Genomic DNA, 27,713 nt, shown 5'->3' with positions numbered 1-27,713 from the left:
GCATCCTGTGAGTCCTCGCTGCATGGGAACATCTCCTGCTGCTGCCAGATAAGCATATTTGAACAACAACTTTCAAGGTTCTCACGCATGGTCTTCTAAATGTAGCCAACACTTGGAAAGGGAGCCAAACATCCAGCTCGAAGCGGGGATGGACATCTATGAGGGCCAACAGGTGGACCGGAGGAGGATGCCGGGAGACGCGCACACCAGAGGGGACCACTACGTCCGGCACGAGACGGCGGCGCAGCGCTACAGCGCTACCCGCATCCAGGCGGGGCTTGGCCCGGAGAGGTAGGACATTCCGATCCGAGGTTGGATGGTTCCAAGGCCACTCCGATAATAGCTGCCCTCGCTTTAGCGACTGATGCTAATACAAACAAGACTTAGCGCAAGCTTTTAAAAATAGGGCGCTACTGGATCACCGTGGGGCAATCCCGAGCCGGCTCGCAAAAGGAACCACTGAGCCGTATGGCCCGTGACCCACTTTCAGCCATTCAAATCAAATCCCTACCTCCTAGTCACCTAATGCACTAGTCAATTCTAACTATTTGAACAATGTTAAGACTTTGGTGGGCAACTTTTGGGTTAGATTATGCCAAGACTGTAGACAAACACGTGTGTTTCTTGTCTTTCCACATACAAGCGTTATTTCTCTGTGGTGACCTATCTCTGCCTTCTCTGTATCCAGAATTGTCAACTTTTAACACACAGGTGTCAAACTCAATGCCCGGGGCCAGATAGGGCCCGTCACATCATTTTATGTGGCCCGCGAAGACAAATTGTGCATCAAATTCGTGTCATTACTAGAATTGCAAATTGTCTTAACTTTTAATAAAAAAAATTTTTTTTTTTACATTTTTGACCATTTTTTACTCGTCTGATTTGAAAACGAGTTATTTCTCAGTTTGTTTTGTAGCTTTTACTGTATATAATGTGAGGTGCTCATACATTTATTTGGGCTGACAGTCATTATGGCCCTCCGAAAGAAGCTGACTATAATGCGGCCCGCGAAAAAAATTTGTTTGACACCCTTGTTTTAACAAGTGGAACACATAAAAAAAAGCAACTCTACACATTAAAACTACTTTATTAAAAGTTACAATATGTGCAGAATGTTTTGAGTTTTCACTGTTAATTCATATTAAAAACCTACAATTCATTTTAATAATATTCACGTGTACGTCTGCGAACGCCGTGACGTCACACATGAGCAGTGAAAGGGGATGTAACGAGACGGCGTTTCCTTCCCTGCCTACATAGTCACCAACCCTGCTGCGTGGCACTGAGCAGAGGCAAACAATCAGGTTTTGCCGTGCTTTTTTTTTTTAAACTCTCATGAGCCACGGTCGACGTGTCCGCTCTCATTTCTTAGAGGTAAACTCACGCCGCCGTTAGCATGCCTATTAGCTTCCTCGCTACAACCAGCTGTCACATTTCACTACGAAGCCGGGAGATCGCATCATATCTTTAGGTTAACTCAGAACGAACCGTCGATTGGCAACCGGTTAAATAATTGTCCACCAACAGTTTAATAACACGGGCGAGTTGACACCAGTGGACATGCTCACACTCGCGTGCCGTATTGCTAAAGCTAACCGCTAACTCTCGTTCCACATGTATCCTTATCGCCGGTGCATGTGCAAAAAGTTTCCACTTTCAACATCACATGTGACGATTAGTTCGAAGATTCCAGTTGTGCAAATGACAGCCACTGATAATAAGAATGGAATGTTGGCACGAGAGTATTTTTTAATTTACTGTTATGCTTGTATGTTGTTAATATACAGTGCGATCACTAAAAATATTATAAATGCTTCGCTATATTATTGCATTTAATTGCCATCCCTGTTTTCTATAACTGCCTCACGCTCACTTCAGCAAGTATTAACATTCTAAATGTATCCCAAGCGTCACCCTCCACGCTGGCTTCACAACGACTCAACTTTACGCATCGAAACAGCGAACTCTCTTTAAAACCACACTAAAATAGCGTTACCCCTCTCCTCTGTGAAGTAATTTGCTTCCAATTACTGTCAAATGCTATCGTATGTTAAGCAAATAGACCTGTCCGTCAATTCGGCCTGGATATTGGTACTATTTTTAATCGTCATCTGTCGCTATGTAGCCTTTTAAAGAGCACGTTCCGGATAAAGATGTTTTATGGTGACTCGCCTGCTAAGGAGCTCACGAGGCTATTTAATAAGCGTCACTAAAATCAAACTTGACGTTATTTTAAACAAATTAACATACCGCTACATAGTGTCATTATAATGTCGAGATATTTTTGACGTTGTCACGTTGGGGTCCCGCGTCGCGACTGGAACGCTGCAATGTTGACATTTCCCTTTCTTTTATCTTCACGTCAAAATGTGTTTGTTATACGTATGACATAATCAAGCGACGGTGGGTGCTTGACGTTTGTGTTTGTTTGTTATCAATTGACTGTTTGCCTCAAGATGTTTCTACGGCTGCCTAAAAACCTCTCAAAGGGGTACAGTTTTCAGGTTTTGTTCTGGAATGATTTTTTGTATATTACATCTTGTTGGCTGTCATGGGCATGATATATAGATGTACAACCGATCAAAAGTTGGAAGGAAGTAGCCAAGGGAAGTAATGCAATATTATAGGTGATCTATAAGTAATCACTAATAGAAATTACAAAATGGGGCCAATATCGTCAGAGTATGATAACGTTTCAGCTTATTATGAGGCTTGTGTAGATATACAGTGCCGTGAAAAAGTTTGTGAACCCTTAGGATTTTACAATATATTTGCACTTTTTTTAAAGAAATGACGGTGACAAGTTTACAAAAGTGTTACAGGATATTGACACAAGGCTAGTTAGCATTGACACAAATCTGCAAAACCCTGTTTTAACAGGAAGCATAAGAAAATAGCAAAAAAATCAAAACACAGGTGTGAATAAGTTTGTGAACCTTTCCACCTATAGAAGTTAAAACTGACTGTGTGACATGTCTTTCAATACTAGATGACTTCGGGTAATTTCATGTGACTTGACAGACCTTAAAGCCACACTTGTTGTATACTCACCTGAATGTACTTGTCATTTAGTAGAGCTATACCTGCGTGGACACAAACATTACAAATCTAGCAATGGGAAGATCTAAAGAGCTGTCTCCAGACCACAGAGGAGCAATAATTGCAGCTCACAAATCTGGAAAAGGTTACAAAACCATAGCCAAAGATCTGCAGCTACATGTTTCAACTGTAAGACAAGTGATTTACAAGTACCAAGAACATGGAGTAACTACTTCACTTCGAAGATCTGGTCGTCCAAGGAAGATAACAGGCAGAGCAGAAAGAGAGATGGTGAGAGAAGTCACTGATAACCCCAGACTTACCTCTAGAGACCTTCAGAAATCTCTCTCAAGCAAAGGAATTTAAGTTCATGACAGCACCATCAGAAAAAGACTGGCTCAGAATAACCTTCATGGAAGGGTAGCAAGGAAGAAGCCATTACTATCAAAAAAGAATATTGCAGCTCGGTTAAAATTTGCTCAAGAGCACATAGGAAAGCCTCAAGAATTTTGGAACAACATTTTATGGACTGATGAATCTAAAATAGAACTTTTTGGCCAAAATCAAAACAGATTTGTTTGGAGACGACCAAACACAGCTTATCAACAAAAGCACCTCATCCCTACTGTAAAACATGGAGGAGGACGAGTACTCGTATGGGGCTGCTTTGCAGCAGCAGGACCAGGGCAACTTACCATCATAGAAGGAATCATGAATTCCGAGGTTTACCAAAATATTCTGGAAGAAAACGTTAAACCGTCTGTAAAGAAGCTCAAGTTAGGAAGAAACTGGATGCTGCAACAGGACAATGATCCAAAGCATGCAAGTAAATCAACATCGGAATGGCTCAAAAAGAAAAAATTCAATGTTCTGGAGTGGCCCAGTCAAAGTCCAGACTTAAATCCGATAGAAATGTTGTGGTCGGACCTGAAAAAAGCAGTGCACCAAAGAAAACCATCAAACCTTGGACAACTGAAGCAGTTCTGCAGGGAGGAGTGGCCCAAAATCTCCCCAGCTCGATGTGAGAGACTCGTCAGTACTTACAAGAAAAGATTGCAAGAAGTCATTGCTGCTAAAGGAGGTGCAACAAGCTATTAACTCTGACTGTTGGCAAGGGTTCACAAACTTATTCACAACTGCGTTTTCATTATTTTGTTATTCTTGTGTGTTTATAGTTAAAATATAGTCCTATTAATTTGTATTCAGCCATAATGGCAATGTGTCACCATTCTGTAACACTATTGTGAACTTGTCTCCGTTATTTCTTTAAAAAAATGCAAATATATTGTAAAATCCTAAGGGTTCACAAACTTTTTCACGGCACTGTAGCCAATCAGGAGCTGGAGAAAGTAGTCGAGGTAAAAGGCACCGTAACAGAAAATTAGAAGTCAACATGCCCACTCGCATAGTGAATTATATTTACTTTTACTTGTTTTCTATTACAGCATGGCAGATTACTTAATCAGCGGTGGCACTGGCTACGTCCCGGAGGATGGACTCTCGGCGCAGCAGCTCTTCTCCATCGGCGATGGCCTCACATACAAGTAAGACGTCAACCTCTTCCCCCTCCACCTTGCTTTTGGAAAGGCACACAATTGCACGCGTCATCACGTAGCGCTTTGTAATGGCCAACACGTTCTGAACCAGCAGATGTGACCAACACTCGGACGGTCAAACGGCTGAAGAGCTATGCTCTAAAGGAGAAGGGTTGACTTACAAGTGAGTAGAACAAGTCAGTTTCAAACTGCATACGGAATTATCATGATTGTCCTGATTCAAAGGAAAAAAAAGAGAAGTTCGTTGAGGTCAATCACACTGTGACAACACACTGAACGAGAGCGCAGATCTTATCAGGAATCAGGCGTTGTGGGATGAGCAATGCTATACAGTGGAACCTCTGAAGTCAGAACAAATGACACATTCTTGGAAAAGTTGAAAGAAAAATGGTGTTCCCAGGAGGTCAGCGGAATGGGCTGGACTTGACTGCTCAGAACAAATAATTATTGATACTAATGTAATTCAAATGTAGCTATAATCATTAGTGGACCAGCACAGTGGTGTCTAAAATATGGCCCAGGGGCCAGTTGTGGACCACAGTCCATTTTTTAAGCGGTCTGTGGCATATACTAAAAATGACTTTTGCTGCTCATAAATGATATATATATTTTTATATGTATTTTTTATATTTTAAGACAAGAGGAAAATGAGCTATTTACAACTAAACTAGTACCATCGTTAATTATTTGCCTTAGAGAACGCTGTTCATGTAGAAGATTTTACCAAAACACTAATATATCAACAAATTAAATAAATGAATTAAAAAAAAGTTTTACAAGAAAAAAAATGTTGGTAAAAAGTTGCATCCTTTGATTTTTCTGGATATGGATCTGGGAGGGAAAAGTTTGAACACGTCTAGAGAGAATAAGACGAGCCATTTCCTGTCCACCCACCTCTTTTGATTTTTTAGTTTAGGAAAATTGTGTTTTGAAATGACATTTAGGAGGCTCCACTGTGCTTGTTAACTGTCATTGTACAAGTGTTCTATGCATGGCCTGTTGTACTTATTTATTTTAACCTCACTCTATTGATACTTGTCACACCTCTAGTTAGCATCCTGGCATCCATCCAATATGGCAAATGTACGAGTCACATTTTATGACATAACAAGGCAAATAATTGCAATTAACGACCATGTGACGGATTTTTAAGAACACGATCCCCATTAGCGACTTAATCGCCCGCATCACGGTCTTCCCCAAGGCTGCTCACATGATGATCTCAATTGAAATCATGTGAAGGGCAGGAGAGAACCAACACGGCGTGCTTCCCAAAAGTGCGCGACCTAGCGGCTCAGCGTCAAATTCCAGCCGTTCCAGTCCAAAGATTATCAGAAAGAGTCTCTGGCCGACAAGTCGTTGTAAAACCTTAAAATGGAGGTTTGTGTCCCAAAATGGCCTCCGGGAGATCAGGCACTGAACTGAACTGCAAATCCCTTGACGTGCCATAAATTCAAATATTTGTTCTTTAGGCCTTTTTGGATATAACTGAATACTGGCTTCTTGACCCGAAACTAGACTGTGAATTTTGATATTTGTATGGTCCACACAGTTCACGTTGTACTGTAAATATTTAAAATGAGCAAACATGTTTTAACTTTGAAGGAAAGGAAATCAAATAGACAAGTTTGCCCCATAGGCTTTTTCCTTTAAGCTAGGCCGGCGCTTTCACACAGCATTGTAAAAATCAAGACAGCAGGGCACATTCCACGTGTCCTCATTATTTCATTGTCAAACTCATGATTTTAAGCAAGTTTGTTAACTGTGTCAGAGCTTAACTTAGCGCTGGTGGCTCATTGCTAACTGATGCTTTTCTGGAATTCCTGCTGGCCTCCACACAGATATTTGTGGGCATGGGTGTGTGTGTGTGGGGGGGCAAACCGTTCAACCGTCTGTTTTTGGGGACAATTAAAAAAAAAAAAAAAGCTGATAAATAATGTTAAGTGGTTAAGTGGAAGTTAAGAGGAAAAACTATTTCCGACGTGAGGTAACATTTTGACAACGTAAACCATTACACAAATATAAACCAAAGATAAAACTGAAGTACAGTCAAGTTACTCACTTTTTTTTAAGTTTAATTAGCACATCACAGAAATTAAAATGTAAATGAAAAAAAAACCAATAGTAAATGTGAACAGTGAAAACAAATTGCTGACTCTTAGGCACTCACTTCATTCTAATGATTCTGCCAAGACTATTTTTTCCCTTGAAGTTTTGGATATCACTCCCGCTTTCCTGTCTCATATTAGCCTCTGACTTTCTCCGCTTTTTGTTGTTGTCTTTCAGTGACTTCCTGATTCTGCCCGGCTTCATCGACTTCACCTCAGACGAAGTGGTGAGTACGTTATGTTGGCAAAGGCGCGGCCTTATTCTCTAGTTGAGATGCATGTCTACGATGCCAAACCTCAGACCTGACTGCCAAATCGAAATAGCTTTGTTTATGAGTTTTTGCACATTTGACGCCGCTCCCTTCAGCCTCGGTTGCTCACCCACCTCTCCCAGATGGTTGGCCGTTGAGTAAATAATCCCCGAGAGGGGATTTCTGTTCTGAGACAGCAAACATCCCTTCCTATGCTTTGTTCATCTCGTAGGGACTAAAAATGTACAAATGAGAGGAATAGCAAATTGACATTTATTTCATGAAATTTTAATGAAAACTGCTATAGTGTGGTAAAAAGGCCTTTTTCAGAAATTACCCATCATTTTGCAGAAATTGTATCAGCTTTTGCATCGGTGACTAACCACTCAAGAACCAAGTACTCATATCGGTCTTAGAAAAGTGGTATCGAACATCGCTATTTGAAACCCTCTTGTTAAAAGTAAGCAATTAAAATACGTAACATTTAGCAAGAAAATTAATATGCATTTGATAAACTAAATAATTAAGTGTATGAAATTGCCGTTGAAATAATACAAATTATTTCTATGTAGTAAGCAGAAAACAGATTTTTCATAAATACATTTTAACTCGTGTAAATAAACCACACAATTCAATTATAAAAATGTATTAAATAATTATAAACGAAATCATGATTATAAAAAATATTGTCAAATAACAATGATTAAATATTCGTGTACCACTTTACTTCAAGTGGAAAATAATGCAAGTATATTTTTATTAAAAAAAAAAAAAAAAAAAAGAATCCTGAAATTGACCCCACCAAAATAAAATAATGGGTAATTCCACGGTTGGGTACCAAAGGGGTGTAGTGCTGCATGTTGATTGGCTGACAGACATTCTTTGCTTCCATCTTACTGTGTCAACTTCCTCTTACTTGCTTTTTTATTTATAGATGTTTCACCTTTCGGTTGTTGCTCTAGATGTTTCACCTTTCGGTTGTTGCTCTATCACGGCTTCACAGTCCCGGTCTGGTGTGTCCCAATTTGGCCTTTTTACAGTTTGCCCATTCATGCTTGGCAAGCAAAAACAAGTCCACATTTGGCTCTAAATAGACCCCTGCTGCAGCCCGGACCGAAGTGTCACAGAGGCCATGTGTGTGTATGGTGTGCAAGTGTGTGTGGACGTTCACATATCCCCATCTCCCAGCTGGAATCTCACAGCTCAGTGAGTGCTCTCTAAATGGAAGTCTGAGGTGGCTTTTTTTTTTTTTTCGCCCTCGTCACCGTCATTGTGTGAGAAAAGCTGCCCACTTGCTGCTTTATGCCTGATAAGAATTAATTCAACCTTTTCCCATGTGCCAGGAATGTTGTTATTGTCACGCGGATACATTCCCCTGTGGGAACCAAGTATCACTTTTTTAGTAACAGCTGAACTTGGACTGAAAAAAGACGAATTGGTTCATTCAACTCTTCTTCCAAGATGGAAAAGCCACCCTCATGCGGCTAATGTGCATAACACATGGCTGGTGGTAATTTACTGTTTGAGCACGTATTTATTTATTTTTTACATGAAATATTCATTTATTTTACAGTTTAAAATTATTAATTATTTCTTGGCTGTCAGGGGCTAATGGTTCATCTAATTTAACAGAATAGTTTCCAATTGTGTGTAGTTAAAAAAAAATAGATTGTACGTTTGTTTTGTATTAATTATTATTTTGCTTGTCACGGCTTGGCTCATGTCATTGAAATAAACAATTTCTTGTATTTTTCTTAACCATATACTTATTAGTTGATGGACTATTTTAAGAAAAAAATAACAGTTTTTCATTTAGTAATAAATCAATTCAATCAATTCCTAATCAGATCTTGATTTTTTTTACCCATATAATTGATTTTTATTAATTTACACTGTGCATTATGCATGTTTCTTTTTTTAATGGCTTTGTGTAATTCAACTCTTTAGGGTATCATTATTGTATACATTTGATTCCTGTTAGGATTTAACATCAGCGCTGACCAAGAAGATCACATTGAAGGCACCCCTCATCTCCTCCCCCATGGACACCGTCACAGAGTCAGCAATGGCAATTGCAATGGCGGTAAGATATAGATTTGTATGGCCACTTTAATTATTGTGATTATTCCATTTTAATGCATCGTATTAATGTCATAGCTAATGGGAGGCATTGGCTTCATCCACCACAACTGCACACCCGAATTCCAAGCCAACGAGGTTCGCAAGGTCAAGGTATGCCAGCATTAATAGACACAGTGGTTAATATATTATTTTTTTAATTCATATTTTCTATACATCTGATCATATTTCAGAGGTTTGAGCAAGGTTTCATCACAGACCCAGTGGTAATGAGTCCGCACCAGACAGTCGGCGACGTGCTTGAAGCCAAAATGCGCCACGGTTTCTCGGGCATCCCCGTCACCGAAACGGGCAAAATGGGCGGGAAGCTGGTCGGCATCGTCACCTCTAGAGATATCGACTTCCTGTCGGAGAAGGATCACACCAAGCCCCTGGCGGAGGTTTGTGATCCGGGGAGATATATTGAATATGAAAATATTTCTGAATGTTCTCCTTGTGCTGTTTAAGGCAATGACAAAGAGGGAGGAGCTGGTCGTCGCTCCGGCCGGTGTCACGCTAAAAGAAGCTAATGACATTCTGCAGCGCAGCAAAAAAGGTAAAAACGTCAAACTTACGTTACGTAAACGTTTGTTTTCATTTGATGATGTTGATGTCACTGTAAACCAGGCAAGCTCCCCATCGTGAACGACAATGACGAGCTGGTGGCCATCATCGCCAGGACGGATCTGAAGAAGAACCGAGACTACCCGCTGGCCTCCAAAGATTCGCGCAAGCAGCTGCTCTGCGGCGCCGCCATTGGCACCCGCGATGACGACAAGTACAGGCTGGACCTTCTGGTGCAGGCGGGTGTGGATGTGGTGGTGTTGGTGGGTCTTTTTACTATACTTTATAAAAAAATCCTCACTCATTGTCACATAGTATTAAAAAAAAAAAAATGTATGTATGTAAACATTTTCCTTTCAGGACTCGTCACAAGGCAACTCCGTGTTTCAGATCAACATGATCAACTACATCAAGCAGAAATATCCAGAATTGCAAGTGGCGGGAGGAAACGGTAAGCTCCTGGATCGATCGATCAATCAATCAATCAACAAACGTAACTGCAGGTTAAGCCAGTGTTACATTTCCTTAATGTTGGTAGTTAGATTTAGTTGTTTAACCCTTAAATAGATTATTAAAATGCTGTAAAACAAAGATCCAATGCTTAAATTGTATGTATAATCTATGATAGAATTTGCAAAATGTTGTCAAATATAATATAATTATAGCTTCCGTTTTTATTTTTTTTATTTTTATCTGCAAATGCTCTTACTGACTAAACATGGGTCATTTTTAGCCTTTGTTTTTCAACAATGGTCGTTTAAAAAAAAAAAAAAAAAAAAAAAATGCAAGTCAGGCCTAATCAATACTGTTTTGGCCTATACACAGTAGGTTGCTCATCTTTTGCTAAAATGGCCCCATTTCCTTCTCAGTGGTAACAGCGGCGCAAGCCAAGAATCTGATCGATGCAGGCGTGGACGCACTACGAGTGGGTATGGGCTGCGGCTCCATCTGCATCACGCAGGAAGGTACTCATCCGGCCTTGTTCTCATGGTTGCCCGTGGTAACCGCAGCCCAGAGAGTCCCCTTCGTCACGCCGGTTATCTTCCTGTTCTGGGTTGCCAAGGCGATCTCTGCTTCAATTATCAGCATCTGTTTGTCTTGATTCACTGCTATGTCGACGTTTGCAGTTATGGCGTGCGGCCGGCCTCAGGGGACCTCGGTGTACAAGGTTGCTGAATACGCGAGGCGCTTCGGCGTGCCGGTCATTGCTGACGGCGGCATTCAGACGGTGGGGCATGTAGTCAAGGCACTCTCATTGGGAGCGTCCACCGGTAAGAATATCCACAAAACAATATAATTTATTGTTTTACCACCACATTTATGACATACTAGACAGAAAGTAATTACACGCACACAAAATCAGAATGAGATAATTTTGAGGAAATTGTCAGTTATCAGTCAGTCAGTTGTCAGTCTAGAGCAGTGGTTCTTAACCGGGGGTGCTCGCACCCCCTAGGGGTGCAAGAATGCTTCCTAGGGGGTGCGAGGATACCCTGGGGGGAATTTACAATTTTTCGGGGCTAATGGTCGGGTAACCGAAAAAAGTGAAAAATTCTGGAAATCAAGAAGTCATTGTGTTAATTGGCATTAGGGATAATGCTAATTAAGTCTTATAGCTGTAAAGTAAACCAATTATTATAATAATTATTTAGGGTTAGGGGTGCGAGAGCTGGTTAGTGAATTGAATGGGGTGCGAACAAGGAAAAAGGTTAAGAACCACTGGTCTAGAGAACAAGTGGTCAAATTCAAGACTCATTTGTTTGACAAAGACAGGAAATAACAAGACTGTGGGAAAGAAAGGGGGGACCCACAAAAATAATCTCTTGTATATTGGACAAATTTGAAGAAATCATACCAAATACAGGTGTCAAGATTAATTGACCACTAATTGATTATCACCGCTTATATTTATAATCGTTTAGAGCCATTTTGAACTGTCTAGAATTCTCTAATCCTTCATGAAAGCAGACTAATTTATCTTTTGCATTTAATCAAAAAAATACATTTGCAAACCTCTCTGCTTACTTTGGAAAACAATGACTAATCCTCCTGGTGTGATATTGCTTGATTGTTTTTTAGTTGTTTTTTTAAATCGCTAACTAATACCAAGTAAGCAAAAAATAATTCGTCAATAAACAGTCATCGGCAATTTTTTTTTTTGATGCACTTTAATGCAAATAAAATTGTATCTGGGTACTGTATTTTATTAATCGAATTATTGATTGTGACAGCCCTAAAAACAAATCATCCTAGCATAGTCTAGATGAGTCTAGCGCATGTCAAGCTCATGTCCTGGATGTGTTTGACAAAGCACGTCCTATCTTCTTAATTCCCCCGTCTTTTCCCACCACAGTCATGATGGGCTCCCTGCTGGCAGCGACCACCGAGGCTCCCGGTGAGTACTTCTTCTCGGACGGCGTGCGACTCAAAAAGTACCGTGGCATGGGTTCTCTCGATGCCATGGAGAAAAGCACCAGCAGCCAGAAACGTTACTTCAGGTGCGCTTGTATTACGTTATATTTACAATACAAGTGGCAGGTGGAGAACTGACGAATTGTTTTATTTTTCTCTCCCTCCAACATATCAGTGAGGGCGACTCGGTGAAGGTGGCACAAGGCGTGTCAGGCTCAGTGCAGGACAAAGGTTCCATCCACAAGTTTGTACCGTACCTCATAGCAGGTATCCAACATGGCTGTCAGGACATCGGTGCCAAGAGTCTCTCGGTTCTCCGGTGAGAACAGCGTCAATTCTATTTCCCCACTGATGATTTAAAGGCCTAGAGACATCCCTTTTTTTTTTTTTTTCCAATTAGAACAGAATTTGATAGAATGTATAAAGAGAACCCATTTGCCGCATTGGAAATTAAAAATGGACACCGATTACTAAGAATAAAGCTAAAATTAAATGCCAGTTTATCGATCAGGTTCCGCACGCAGCCACACTGGTGGCGCCATTACTGTGACGTCACAATTTGTACATCCGGATTTCAACAAACCCAAACATGGCAGATGATAGCCACAGCTCCATTTCTAGCGGCAATATTAGCATCATTTTATCCGATTCAGAGACCTCTTTTGACGCAGAATATGATGAATCTAGCAGTTCACTTGGGCTGAGCTGAGCACGTTTTCTGAATTGTGCCCCTCCCATCACTCTGGTTAGGCTGGCATAGTAAAAAGTGCTCTTGGGGGCTTTAGAGTGCCGAGTTGATCTCGGCACATGAAGAAATGACCACCTGCAACGTTTGGTTTAGGTTTTATAAGCATTTTTAATTTTATTGCTTAAATCGCATTTTCTCGACGAGCTGAGCACGTTTTCTGATATGTGCCTCTCCCGTCACTCTGGTTAGGTTGGCATAGTAAAAGGTTCTCTAGGGGGCTTTAGAGTGCCGAGTTGACCACGGCGCATGAAGAAATGACCATCTGCAGTGTTTGGTTTAGGTTTAAATTGCATTTTTAATTTTATTGCTTAAATCACATTTTCTCGACGAGCTGAGCACGTTTTCTGATTTGTGCCCCTTCCGCCACTCTGGTTAGGTTGGCATAGAAAAAAGTGCTCTTGGGGGCTTTAGAGTGCCGAGTTGACCACGACACATGAAGAAATGACCACCCGCAACGTTTGGTTTAGGTTTTTTGCGCTTTTTTAATTTTATTGCTTAAATCGCATTTTCTCGACGAGCTGAGCACGTTTTCTGAATTGTGCCTCTCCCGTCACTGTGGTTAGGTTGGCATAGTAAAAAGTTCTCAGGGGGCTTTAGAGTGCCGAGTTTACCACTGCGCATGAAGAAATGAACATCTGCAGCGTTTGGTTTAGGTTTTAGGCGCATTTTTAATTTTATTGCTTAAATCGCATTTTTTCGACGAGCTGAGCAGGTTTTCTGAATTGTGCCCCTCCCGTCACGCTTCGACAGATCGAAATTACGTTTCTCACTATCCCAGGGTGACAAGACAGAGTTCACAACGCACATACAAGTAAACAACACAGGAAAAATAAAACAAGAAGTCAACATCAATGAACAATAAGAGTGATAGCACGCTAGCCGCTCCCGATGCACAGCAGAGTCCGGAAAGATGACAGTCAACCAGGCCACTGTGAACACGAGCACACAGCAGGCACGCACTGTCCAGTTTGTGGATCCTATCAGGCGAACGCAACCCATCTTGTCGTCCCGCGAACGAACGTACGCCAGGAGAATGGAAGGCACGGCTGGGCGAGCTGGGTTGGCCACAAGCCTGGCCCGACGTCTCCGCGCTGGCCCCTCTTCTCTTTTTGTTTACATTCACTGAAGCTAAACGCGTACAACTTGAGACGTCACTTCCGGCCGGCGGCTCGGTGCAGTCAAACTCGTCTGCGCGGCAAATTTAAATTATATTTTTCAGAGCAACAGCTTCCTTTTCGTTGTTTCGATCGTCAATTTATATTTATAAGCCCATAAGCTAAAAACGATTTATACATATACCGGTGTCTCTGGGCCTTTAAGTAGCGGTTGCAAAACACGTATTTGCTGTGTTGTCAGCTCCATGATGTACTCCGGAGAGCTCAAGTTTGAGAAGAGAACCATGTCGGCACAGGTGGAAGGAGGCGTTCACGGACTTCATTCGTAAGTAGCACCTTTTCCGCCATTAGAAACTTTGAGCATGCTTTATGCTTAACTATTTAAATCATAAAAATAAGATTTTTATTTTACTCATGAAACACAGAAATCAATCCACATTTTGAGTGAATACGTTAAATGACATGAAGGTGGCAAAAACAAATAAGGTGTGCTTTTTAAAATAATTTTTGAAAAGTTCTGGGACAGTGCTAAATTCTGTGTTAAATTGAAGGTCTCTATCTGGCTATCCAAAATCTGGAAATAATTTAAAACCATGAATTTGAAAATTATGACTAGTAAAAATAATCCTGAGCACTTTTTTTGTGCCAAATAATTCTAGCATGATCTCGAGAAAAAAAAAAGATTAATTTGGACACTTTGTCATTTCCAGTATCAAATAGAAATGAACTAAAAAATATGATGTTGGTCCAACCAACATGTGTTTGAGCCGGGTTGTTAACCAAAACAGACTTCTCACCATTTCAGCATGCTCAGTAATAGCAACATTCAAAAGCTTGAACAAAATGGCAGACTGTGTGGAGTCCAGCATGCACTTGAGTGGCTTTTAATGCAGCAGCTCACCATTAAACAAAGTGGATACCACCATCCGGCACTAATTGTGTTTCCTTTCGTCTCACCTCGACAGTTACGAGAAGCGTCTTTACTGAGCTGCGGATGGGCCACCGTACCACCTTATTCTAAAAGAAAGTGACCAAACGTTTAAAAGACAAAAAAAAACTCCCACTCCACCCACCATCATGTCCACTTCAAGCTCATCTCCACCAACACAAAAAACGCAATCTTGGTTGGAAGAGGGGGGGGGATGCTCTGCACTCAACAAGCGGCACATCAGGGTTTCCAGATGTTTACGGTACTACGTTTGTCGTCGTTTTTGCTTTTACGAGGGAGCGCTCTTTGTTTACTTTGGAACCTCGGAGAGCCGCCTCCAATCAGCACAGTCGTGTCCAATCATTTACGAGCCCAAATATCACACAACGGGACCAAAAACTGAATCTAATCAGGTATGTTTCCACGAGTAAGTTTGATGTCAAAGCTGTACAGTTTCTTCGAGGTTTTGGATGAAGCGATGGATCCTTTTTGATATGCATGTTCTTTATCCACAAACCCAACGCGGTTGTTTTTTTTTTTTTTTTTTTTTTTTTTTTTTTTTATTCCGCTTTGTTGGACCTGCATACGTACTGCCAAGTGTATTTATACGTCCTCTTTTTGCAAAAACCAAAAAAGGAACCAGCCTGGTACCTTGTGTAATGCTTATCCTGCGGTTTTTTTTTTTTTTTTTTTTTAAAACGACTTGTCATTTTTACCACAAAATTGCCTTGGCAAGTAGACAGGACCCCCTTACAAAACAACTTGCTGCGCTTGTATCGCTGTGTTTTATTGTGTTAAGTATTTGATGTGGCCTTATACTAAGGCCATCACCGTTTTTACCAAAAGTACTTCGCCCAGTGTTGGGTTAGCTTGACTAACAAAGTCTTGTAATAGAAAGCGTAGATGAAGATACAAGCTTAGACTTCCCCACATACAGACAGTATGACATGTTTTTTTTCTTATTCTTTATTGTCCAAAATGGAGAAGACTACGTTTATGAGCATTTGGTTTCTGGGAGATGACCTGGTTATCATTTTAATAGCGCTGCAGACGGCAAACAGAAAAGCTGCTTTACTGTTCAATTTGGTGAAAAAAAAATAAAGAAATTAAACTTTGCTAGTTCGCTGTCTTATTGGGAAACAAAACCAAACATTTGTTTACAAATAAAATTTATTAAAGTGTGTATGCATTTCGCATATATAAATTAGTAAGCAGAAGATTGCAGTTCATGTATAACTATTTAAAGGAATGGCCAGCAGAGAACGCTGTTTGCTCACTTTTGTGCTGAACTTCAGCAGTTTTTTTTTTAAGTGCTCGGTAATACACAAATGCAGTAAAACATGACCATTAAGTTAGGTATGTTATTGTGACTATCCTTTACAAATTTCTTGTCTTATTAGGCAGAAAAAGTGTAAAACTTACAAACTACCTGTTGTTTCTGGACATTTTGGCACTTAAACCTGCATGGACATTCGCTAATGACCCTCTAAGGAAGCTCCTATTAAATGTGTTGTTTGGCAGCTTTCATTTACCCCATGCACTTGTAAAGCTGCCATCCCCCCTCAAAAAAACTTTACCGTTCCTCATGAAGTCCCCACATCAAGTCCATCACAAATCAATGGTCTCACTGCAGATGCTGAGAGCATCAATTTGTCTGCAAGCGCTCATAAACTCCTCCTGCACCGATCGGTCGGCCTCAGATGACATATCCAGGTCCAGGCTCTCCTGCGAGGCGGCGCCCAGCGTCTGGTAGTGCTTCTGCGAGTCGCTCTGCTGCCGAATTTGTGCTTCTGGACTTTGACAGAGGACCAGTGATGAGTTCCCGATGGAGGCTCGATACGGAGAGCTGGACGAGGAACTCCCCCTCCAGCGCTCTGGAGATGAGCAACTGGAAGAGGACAGGGATGGAGATGGAGGACCCCCGACAAAAATCTTTCCTTCTTTTAATGTTATGTCTGTGCAAGAGGAGGTCCGGTAAAGGGCAGGATCATCTGAGAGGGGATGACAGAGGCTGGGAAGTGCGGAGTGGTTGTTTACGGATAAGTCGCTGCTCTGCGTGGGCTTGGTTGTGCTAAAGAGGCTCATGGGAAAAAGAGCCTCTCCAAAGAGCGCCTCGTCGATGCTGCGACGTAGGTTGATGGGCGAAGGCGGCCTCAGGTCTGTCGTAGAGTCACTCGTTAAGGAGGATCCACCTGACGGCTCTCCACCACCAAGATTCTGCGAGTCCTTGATGTCAGAATTTACCTCAAGGTCTCGATAGGCCAGCGCCCTGTTGCTATGGTACAGGAAGTCCAGCCCATTTAGACTGCTAGACAACCTATCGTCCATCAGAGTGTAGAGAGGAAGGCTCTCTGTCTCGCCGAGGCCGACCGTGTCCACAATGGCGAGTTTCTCCTGCTGGCCGAAGCTCCACTGGCAGTTCCCCGGCAGGATTGGCGCTTTAGATGCGAGCAGTTCAGTCCAACAGCTTCCGGTTGACGGTAGCTGATCAGAGCAGTAGACCGGTTGCGCCACTACCAGCGCCAGGGTGAGGCAAACACCCAGTTCACACAGTCTGCAGCTGAACTGAAAAGCCCACCAGCACCACGGGCGGAAGACTTCTTCTTCCCCGGTGACCCCCGTAGCATTGAGCATAGCGTACAGCTGCAGTCCCGCGCAGGCCAAACAAAACAACGCAGATAAACAAACCGTTATGGCCGCGCGATCCCAGTCACGGCTCTCGGCGAACGGGCAACGATTGTAGCGCTCGGCTGGGGTAGGAGAAGTGTTGTTCAGGTGGTAGATGTGCTTGGAGTCTGCTCGCACGTAGACGTAGAATACAAAATAAGCGATGGACAGGAAGGTGGCAAGGGCTACGAAAGCTCCGCGGGAGATGAGCAACAGGAACAGGCAAAGCGAAGGTTTCTGCTGGTAGAACTTCAAAAGGGTTCCTGGACCGAAGGCAGCAGCGAAGTGCAAGGCAACCAAACAGGCTAAGAAGCAGGGTCTTTGAAAGGCAGAGTAGGACAGCTGCATCCTTGAGCGCATGGAAAGCAGAAGGAAAACCAAGCCGAATGCCGCCGTCAGGCAAGGGAACGGTGCCTCGTAGAGCATCAACGAAGCCGCGGTGGACGGCAAGCGGTCCTGGTGGCCGTATGCGTCGTATAATAGCGAGAAGGATCTGGTACCCCCGGCGGCCAGTAGGAACAGACTGACCAGAGCAAAATAGCCACAACCAGATGGACACCTCAAAGGCAAGCAGAGAAGGTTTAGCGCTGAGGCTAGCGTTAGCATCGCAAAGATGCAACCGGCGCCATACACGTGCGCCTCCCATGCTAGGCCCCAGGCTGCCATGGCGCTGTTCCAGTCCGTGTATAACGGAACCAACATGAGAGGAGACGAGAATACAGAAGTGCTGCTCGATTGGTTTGTGCTTGTGTTGGTCTTCATGTCCGAAGACGTCGATTCCCAGTCGCCCGAGAAGTTGCAGGCCCCGGAGTCTTCTTTATTGCAGTCTGGAAGGAATGTGACAGTCCCAGTCGCCAGGTTTGACACCCAGGCCTCTGTATAAAGACTTTGTGAACTCTCCACTGTAGCAACAAACAAAAACAAATACAAAATTGGTATTTTTAACTCCCAATTAAGATATTCCTGCTACCACCCCATCAAGAAACATCGAGAACTACAAGAGAATCATTGCAGTCGTGTATTTGGGCTCATCCGTCAATTTTGCTGCCCAGGGGTGTCAAACTCATTTTTTTCGCGGACTGCATTGTAGTCATAGCTTCTTTCGGAGGGCCATTATGACTGTCAACCCAAATAAATGTATGAGCGCCTCATATTATATTCAGTAAAAGCTACAAAACAAACTGACAAATAACTCGTTTTTAAATCATACGAGTAAAAACTGGTCAAATATTTTTAGAAAAAGATATTAAAAGTGAAGACAATTTGCAATTCTAGTAATGACACGAGTTTGATGCACAATTTGTCTTCGCGGGCCACATAAAATGATGTGGCGGGCCGTATCTGGCCCCTGGGCCTTGAGTTTGACACGTGTTGTAGACGATCAAAAACCAGGCTCCCTTAATGGACCCCAGACCTCGAGCGTAATAACCCGGCAATACAGGCAATCTTGTTGTTTTGCAGGAAATGTGCACACTGTGTCAAAATAGATCCGAAAAGCATGGAGAATACATTAGAGCTCAGATGTCGGCATAGCAGACAAACCCACTAATTGCTTCCGATAATAGCTGTGAGGCGGTTTCACACCTTTTTATTGGTTATTTTTTCCCCCACCTCTTCCTTTCTGGTCCCCTTAATTTGATCATTTGAGCCACCGCCTTTAAATGAGACACTCCTTTAGGAGGGATTTTTTGTTTAACTGGGACAAGTGTTCTGCCCATCATGTTTAACTTCCTCCAGGCACCAAAAAAAAAAAAAAAAGAAATGTCTGCTTTTATCGTACTTCAATGACGGAGCATGTTAGCTAGCAGTCGGCTTGTAACGTTTTGCCTCATTTTAAGACTCTGGATTAAAGCAGCAGGTTGTAATGTAAATGTCAAAATGGAGGAAATATGACTCTGGGTGCTGCAGATGGAATTTATTACTTTGTTGTCGGAGTTTAGGTACATTGTTGTTTTTTGCCGGATTAAAAACATGTTCTGAATGTCAGTGCCGCTGTGATGTCATCCGGCCTGAGCAGATAAAGAAGGTGTGGCTCAGAAATGTGTCACTCCATGTTTGCTTTCCAGGGCGATCGGGATGCCACCCAAGCAAGGCGTGGGTGGAAAACCTGACACTCGCGTCAATGTACGTCTAAACTGACGGTCTAGCCCGGGTTTGGTGGACCACAGAGCAAGGACAGATTGCAGAATTTAGGTTCTGCTGTCTGCCGCTAGGTCATGTGACACATTCCTGTGGGAGAAACTCGGTCACATCTGCAGTGCTCGGTTTGAAAACCCAATGACAGACTGCGGTATCTCTTTTGGGGTTCGAGTCCCAGCTGTTCACTAATCCACCTGCTGAGGCCACAAAAGCTTTGGACTGTAAAAGTCACCTTCACAACTTGTCAACAAGATTAGTTTCTCTAAAACAAGTGGCACATTTAACATCTATTTGTGGAGAAATCACATTTGCTATTCTGGAGCGAGCAGTCGAAGTGGGTTACAGCTGCTCCTGCGAACTGGGCCACATATTTCACCAGAGATCAATTTTCATCATGTCGTAACCCATGAGGGAAATAGCAAGACAATAATGGCAGCGGCTCTTTTATTAGACAGCACTTTCTCCATCGTATATTGTTGATGGTGTTAAATGAAGCGGTCTTCGCTGAGGATTTTAAATGAGAAGATTCGACCTGCTGTCAATTAACAGATTGGACGGAGTACTCGCGCGGTTTAACGGATAGGCGAGAAGCATAACTCTTAGCTCACCGGTTTCTCCTGGTTGAGACGTTGTTAGTTGCGATGAAACGTCCGTCGTGTAACCGTCGGGGGCCGCATCTTTCTCATCCGCCTTAGCTGTGAAGAAACAAGTGGGTTAAGCGCTGGGTGGTTTCAGAGTGAAGACAGAAAATAATTGTTGAACACTACGCTGCACTTGGAGTAGAAGGACTGTGTATCTTAACCTACTTCTGTCAAATGGGTCATTCTGGCCTCCACTTTTATACAGCCAGTCATCCATGGTGCGTGTGTGGTGTGGATCTCCGTAGTCTAATTGAATTGATGTTTCAATGGCAGTGCGCCGTGATGTCACAGTTTTAAACCATGTAAAAAATGTAAAAAAAAAAATAAAAATTCTACAGCAATTGGTCAGGCTGAAATTAAGGAGAAAATAGTATAAATGTATATGCATGTATATAAATGTGTTTGTGTGTATACGTGTATATATACGTACATGTGTGTATGTATGTGCGTACGTATATATATATGTATGTGTGTGTGTGTATATAAAAAAAAATATATATATAATATATATATATATATATATATATATATATATATATATATATATATATATATATAATTCTAATGTATTGGTATGTAGAAGAAAGTATTTTAAAGACTTTTTTTATGATATATATATATATATATATATATATATATATATATATATATATATATATATATATATATATATATATATATATATATATATATATATATACATATATGGTTCGACCTCCGAAATTTGTTCGACAACCGAAGCAAAAAATCTCGAATTTTTCGTTCGAATTCCGATTTGTTCGAGAACCGGGACGTTCGAAAACCGAGGTTTGATTGTGTATATATATATATATATATATATATATATATATATATATATATATATATATATATATATATATATATATATATATATATATATTCTAATGTATTACCATATAGATAAAAGTCATTTTTGACATTTTTGATACACTAGCAGTTAAAATATTCACTATAAATCACTGTAAATACAGACACGACAACTTCTCGTTTATAAAGACAAAAAAAAACCCCGCCTAATGTATTGGTATGTAGATGAAAGTATTTTAAAGACTTTTTTTATGATATATATATATATATATATATGTATATATGTATGTATATATGTATGTACAGTCAAACCTCGGTTTTCGACCACAATCCGTTCCAGAAGGCGGTTCGAGAAGCAAATCGTTCGAATTCTGAATCTATTTTTCCCATTACAAATAATAGAAAGAAATTTAATCCGTTCCAAGACAAAAAAAACCCCCGCCTTTTTTAAGCACTTTTTCCATTTGCGCAATTTTGTCTGACCGTGCAAATGCAGCGCACCGCCGAACGCGCAACCGTAGCGCGCCGCGACCGCGCAACTGCACCGTGCTGGTCGCATTATTGTGAAAGCCGTCGGTGAAATTTAGAAAATGTTTTTAAAGTCCTGATGTACTTTACAAAATTTAAGTGGACTTCAGTGCGCAGGGAGCTGAATTTGGTCCGATCGTGCAACCGCAGCGCGCCGGGCGCTTACTGTCGCATTGCTTTAAGAGCGTCTTTGTGTTTTAGGATGGCTTTACTGCTCCCATTTGCTTTGTTTGGAGGTGTTAGGGGTTAATACAATCCTGAAAGTAACGAAAATACAATAACAACGGAGTCAGTCGGCATCCGGGCCACGCGGTCGGGTTTTCTCGGTTCCTCTCGGCTCATCTCGCGAGGTTGGTTCGACCTCCGAAATTTGTTCGACAACCGAAGCAAAAAATCTCGAATTTTTCGTTCGAATTCCGATTTGTTCGAGAACCGGGACGTTCGAAAACCGAGGTTTGATTGTATATATATATATATATATATATATATATATATGATTGTATATATATATATATATATATATATATATATATATATATATATATATATATATATATATATATATATATATATATATTCTAATGTATTACCATATACATAAAAGTCATTTTTGACATTTTTGATACACTAGCAGTTAAAATATTCACTATAAATCACTGTAAATACAGACACGACAACTTCTCGTTTATAGTCACACAAAATTGACCAAAGTATTAACATGACATGTACAAATGCGATATACAATAATTTTTGTTAACCTTGAAAATGTATGCTTCTATTTTTAACGTCTGTCTGCATCTACCTGTGTCATTTTACCACTGTAATGGCTCTTAGCCAGTCCAGTGTCTGGTCCATGTGGTTTAAGCTAAAACATCTCAACTGCTTGTCTTTAGCTACCCTTCAAATTTTAACCAAGTTTTCGAAATGAACGCAGACAGCATGGGGAGGTCTTCGGCAATGCTTGTACTATTAGAAACCTCTTGTATCATTATAAGCTCTGGTATGACAGTTTTCTGCTGGAAGAAGGCTCCGCCTTGTCAAAACACTTCAGCTTTCAAAGTAGCCACGGGAGCTTAGCAGTTGTCAGGATTTGTACAAAGCTGACAAAAGGCAGAAGGGAGTAGTGGGGAGCAGCTTCACTGTTCAGCTTTGGTGAACAGCGTCTGGCGAGCGTACGGTACCAGCGGAGCTATGGATGTTTTCGCTGAGTGTGCGCTCAGAATACTGATACGTTAGCGTATCCGGGGTGGTCCCCTCCCCATCAAGGAACATGTAGTGACATTGCGGTTTGGTGTTTCTTTGGCGTTATGCCCTGGGACTAATGCATCCCAATGTCAGATCAAGGTATCTAACCGTCTTAATTTTCGTAACACCAGTGGACAGATCTGCCAATCACAGGATCCCGCCACCCCAATTTTGATTGGTGATTGACTAATGCCCCCCCCCCCACCCCCCCCCACACACACACACACAGGCTTGGATTAATTGACTGATCATCTTGCAGACTAACCTCGAACCTGACATGACGGATGTGTCTGTACCTGGAGGAGGGTCTTATCTTGATTACCACAGCTGGGGGAGGTGTTTTCGAGAACAGAGAGGATGTTTCCTCAATGTCCCTTTCAAGCTTTCCCCTTTTAGGCAACCTCTATGAAAACAGACCTGGACCTGATACGTTTTTTTTTCTTTTAATGAGCCGTTTAAGAGAATCCTACGATTTGTTTTTGACGCTGGATTCCAGACTTTCATCAATTTCATGTAGACTTGTATCGAATAGATCTTTGACATGCCAGAAACGCCCAATGATCGATCCGACCTCTGTGTCACTCGACTATTGAACGTCTGTCTGTGATCGATCCCTTCAGTCCAATCAATCCCGCTACAATTGATTTGTTTGACTTTGTTTACCTTCTGCTTTCGGGGCAGTAATCTTTCCACTGGCGGTGGTGGTGGTGGTCCCCAAACTGGTGCTCTGAGTGCGTTGACTTTCTGCTGAGTCTTGTGCTTTCACTGAAGTGGTGTCAGGGGACGTTGAGGTTGGGTTGTTTGTGATTCCCATTCGAGTGTTCGTTGTTGTCTTGATGGGTGCAACTGTGTTTTCTGGTGCCATTGTTGTAGACAGTTTCTGTAAAAAGTCATTTGCGTCAGAAGGATGGTGTCTCTGTGTTCCATTTAGTCTTAGCGTGCTTGAGCTGGTGGGACTCTGAGTATTTCTGATATGTGTTGTAGCGGTTGCAACAAGAGTTTCTTTGTCATTTCTGCTGTGTGGAGAATGTGATGTTCCTGCTGGAAGACTTTCCGTCATTATCTCAGTTATGCCGCTTAGAAGCTGACCAGAAGTCGTGGGAAGTTCAGAGGTTTCAGATATGATCCCATCTCCAGACCCAGATTGATCGATTGGGCCTGACAGCTCATGGCCGGTTGTGTTCAATTCTGTGGGCTGACTTTTACCCCCAAAAGGATATAAAAGCAGACGAAATGGCAGTGAAGGAAGAGACAGGGGCTTTGGCAGACTCGGACTCCACCAGTACGAACTGGATTTCTTTTGAGATGGCTTTTCTCTGGAAGGTGTCGGTCCCCAGAGGCCCTCTTCATCAGCTGAGGCCTGCTCGTGAACCAGAATTAGACACCAGAAGCACAAGGCCAAAGTCCGGTGGAGTCGAAGCATGCTGTCGTCGGTGCCTTGTAAAACGATTACATGTTGAAAAATGACCTAAAAAAAACAAAAACCAACAAGACATGTGTGAGATGAACATTTTTGGAAGGCCACATCAATCTATTTGCCAGCCCCCTTGGATCGACTGATGGACTTTGCAGGTCCTAAAACTTTCTACCGCTGAAAAACACTCAAGTATTTCGGATTCCTTCAATTAGTGGTTTCCTTTGAGATGCTAAGGTCATTATTTACATTACACTGTTAGACTTCCATCAAAATAAAACGAGGGCGCGTTTGTACAGCTCAAGTACAGCTAAGGGACCTTGGTTTTCTTTGGCGGTTGAAAGTCATTGGACTGTTGCCTCAGTGAAAAGATGAGGGGACCAAAGGAATTCCCCCCCCCCCTGCGAGAACAACAACCTGAAGCCCCCTCCCTTAAACCTCCGGCTCACCCTTTCTCTTGCTCCCACGCCGCTGGCTCTAAATCTCTTGTGTGTGTTTATATGGGAGAGAAAACGCTAATATTCCACCGTAACAAAATTAATTCCACATTAATGGAGCTAGAAATCTTTAATCCGGACCACAGCGTGACTATAGAGGAAGGCGGCGGAGGGTGGGGAGAGGGGTGTCAAACTCATGCTTCCCACACACTCCCTACTTTTAGAATCAGATTTGTACAGCATTAAAGCCAACCTAGATGCTTTTCAGTGCAAGTTGTAACACGCAAGCAGTCCACCTACACGGCTTTGGAAGACTTTCATGCGTGTAAAGGTCGTACAGATGAACGTCTGGCGGGGGGATCTTGCCATCATGCGCCCACACACACTGTTCTCCAGTGCGCCCACACAAACACACTTTTGAATTTTAGATCGGAGATGATAGCTGGGAAGATGTCATTTTGAGTTTTAGGCGGGTAATTTAGCTTTTCATCGTTTTATCCATTATTTACATGCTTGAGGCTAGCTGTTATTTTTTATTTATTTTACACCCAGTTTCACTTTCACTTCGCATCACCTTGCGTGTATATCGGATGAACTCATGTCGGATGCAGGATTCTTTTTGATTTGCAGATTTATCAATACATGGTGTTCACTTTTATTTCCCAGGTGCACCTCTGCACTTTATGAGTTCTCCTTCTCCATCCCAGCTTTTTGCTTTCCCTTGTAGTTGCCCAGCTCTCTCTAGTTGTGTCATTAGCGCTGTTATTAGGTTTTTGGTTGCTCTTTTGCATGTTAAGACTGTCCTTGAAAATATTTTAGCTTGGCTTTTTTCCACAGCTAGATGCTAATTTTGTTTTCCTGTCAACTCTTCCGCTTAACTTGTTATTATTAGCTTTAGCCAAAATCAGCCCTGATAGATTTCCTCAATACCCCAAACAATGTTTGATATTCAATTATATATTCAACCCACTTCCAGGTTATTTGCTGTCTCTCTTTTATTACTGCAATGTTTTATTAGCATAATCACTCCTGCTAAGCTAATTGGTTAGCCCCCAAGAACTCCAAAATAGCGTTGTCTCCATTCCTTTATGGCCAATCACCTTCTAGCTTCGCATTCCAAATCTGTCTCGAAACTTGATGTGAGATTCTTTATATACTGTATTATATACTGCATTTTACAACCTTGAACTTGTTCACGGTTATGTGGCAAGCTAGCTGTGTTGGGCTATAATGCTAAACTAGTTATCATCATGCTACCAGATGCCCGCACCACTTGAAAAGTTATTTTTTTTTTACACAGAAATGTTAAATATTGTAATATAATACAGGAATTGCTCCATAGTAGCAGCAATCTAATTGGCTAGCTACTAACCATCAACAACCCCCTAAACAACACCGCAGTGTGCCATTATTCGGCCTTTTAACTTGTCACATCATCCAATACTACTCCCTAAATCAAGGCATTGTCTGCTTTGACAGGCAACAGAGCAAATGGAAAGGAGCCATAAAGAGCACAGCCAGTGAGAATTTACAGGCCTCCCTTCCATTATGGTGTAATGCTGCTCAACCAAGCAGAGCAGAAGCAGAAGAAGGTACGGCAGAAGGGTTCGAGCAAATCATTGACATGCCGTTGTCGAATTCTCAGTCCGCGAGAGTCAACTGTGCCACAATCTGCCTTATTGTCTTTTACGTTTGCTGCCAGAGTTTCTTTCATTAAGTGTGTAAACATTCCCCCCTTGGCTTTCCAATGTCTCAGCTATCTAAATGAACCCGACCGCAAACGCCCCTTTGCTGATAATAATAGAGTGGGTAGAGCTTGCAAGAATAGAGGTACCACAGGATTAAGAACACCATGCCTGACTTTTGAAATTATTTTTTTTTACATTTTACGAGTCTTGCTGAAAACGTTTGATGGGGTTGAGGTCAGAGTTCAAATCAGCATCTTGAAACAGATAAAGTCCATTTTACTCAGATGTTCCAAGAACTATCCAATGGTCCAAAAAATAATCTTGTTCAGACTTGAGTCTAGTCTACCCTTTCCGATCATTTAAAAAAAAAACTAGCAACATCAGCGCCAATGTCCGAAGCCAGCGTCAAAGACTGTGGATCTTCGGCCATTGCACATTGATAGCTGGGAAGATATAGTCAACAAATTACAATTCTGGTACCATAGTATAATCTGGCAGGTTACCCAATTGAGATGAGCCCCTCCGCCCCTCATCTGTACTTTACACTCTGGTGGCTTTACACTTTGGATACTATATTGGCAAATACTTGGGTGGAAACCAACCCCCGCCATCCCACAGTGATACCACATCAGACCTTACGAACCGGTGACGTTTCATATCCGATACATCAGCAACCGTAGAATCGTTTGCCAACAAAATGAGCAACTTGTGGTTTTCCAAACAGACAAGCTACAAGGCGCTCAATAGTTCCGGCGCGTCATTGACCATGACCGGGACTCTCGTCCCGAAATAGCCGGCAGCGTGATGTCATCCGTTGTCGCGTGCCGCTGCCTTGGTTTAAAGAGCATTGAAAGAAGATTAATTCCCTAAGTGATCTAATTTGTCACCTCTAATAAATGCCCACACCATGAACTCCTAAAATCCCCAAACCTGTTGATTTTCCTCAAAGCTGTCAATCACTGCACCGCCTCTAATAAATGCAGGGATGGCTGAAACAAACCCCGGCGGACTCTCTCCAGACGCTCTGAATGCTCCCGATGCTAATCCCGGAGATTTGAGCACCTTGCTGCGTCTCGCTGCAAGTCACTGCCTTGCCAACAAGCCAAACACCTTCTCGCAATAGAACGCTTGCTTGAATGGCTTACCTCCAGATGTTTGGGAGAAGCTGCGGAATCCCCAAAGCACCTTCGCGGTGTGTTAGTGTGCGCTCGCGCGCTGCAGGAGAGGCTCCGTCGTCGTGTGTCAGTGTAAGTCCGATTGCACGGACTTGTAACCTCCCTCCCTCCC

The 27,713-nt window shown here is 42.1% G+C and overlaps 2 protein-coding genes across 6 annotated transcripts; one reads left to right on the top strand and one right to left on the bottom strand.

Moving 5' to 3' along the window:
• The first annotated feature begins 126 nt into the window (after positions 1–126).
• On the top strand, positions 127–15,955 carry impdh1b (IMP (inosine 5'-monophosphate) dehydrogenase 1b). 5 transcript variants are annotated; one of them, XM_049760607.2, is made up of 16 exons: positions 127–291; positions 4,485–4,583; positions 4,690–4,758; positions 6,882–6,930; positions 8,936–9,037; positions 9,112–9,186; positions 9,267–9,473; positions 9,541–9,628; positions 9,700–9,899; positions 9,997–10,087; positions 10,506–10,601; positions 10,764–10,907; positions 11,990–12,134; positions 12,224–12,367; positions 14,153–14,236; positions 14,877–15,955. In XM_049760607.2, the coding sequence occupies exons 1-16, from the start codon at positions 149–151 to the stop codon at positions 14,896–14,898; spliced, it is 1,758 nt and encodes a 585-aa protein (XP_049616564.1). In that variant the 5' UTR covers positions 127–148; the 3' UTR covers positions 14,899–15,955. The 5 variants fall into 5 exon arrangements, with proteins under 5 accessions (XP_049616564.1, XP_049616563.1, XP_049616565.1 ...); XM_049760606.2 differs by having other exon boundaries at positions 4,687–4,758; XM_049760610.1 differs by lacking the exon at positions 127–291 and adding an exon at positions 1,206–1,374.
• On the bottom strand, positions 15,366–27,713 carry prrt4b (proline rich transmembrane protein 4b). Its single transcript, XM_049760578.1, has 4 exons — positions 27,572–27,713; positions 23,551–24,355; positions 20,254–20,340; positions 15,366–18,408 (listed from the first exon to the last, which is right to left on the bottom strand). Exons 2-4 carry the CDS (start codon positions 24,308–24,310, stop codon positions 16,448–16,450), a joined length of 2,808 nt encoding a protein of 935 aa, XP_049616535.1. The 5' UTR covers positions 24,311–24,355; positions 27,572–27,713; the 3' UTR covers positions 15,366–16,447.

Source organism: Syngnathus scovelli, chromosome 22 (assembly GCF_024217435.2).
Source record: "Syngnathus scovelli strain Florida chromosome 22, RoL_Ssco_1.2, whole genome shotgun sequence".
Taxonomy (NCBI): Eukaryota; Metazoa; Chordata; class Actinopteri; order Syngnathiformes; family Syngnathidae; genus Syngnathus; species Syngnathus scovelli.
The sequence above is the reverse complement of the archived record's forward strand: the minus strand, read 5'-3'. Positions and strand labels throughout refer to the sequence as shown.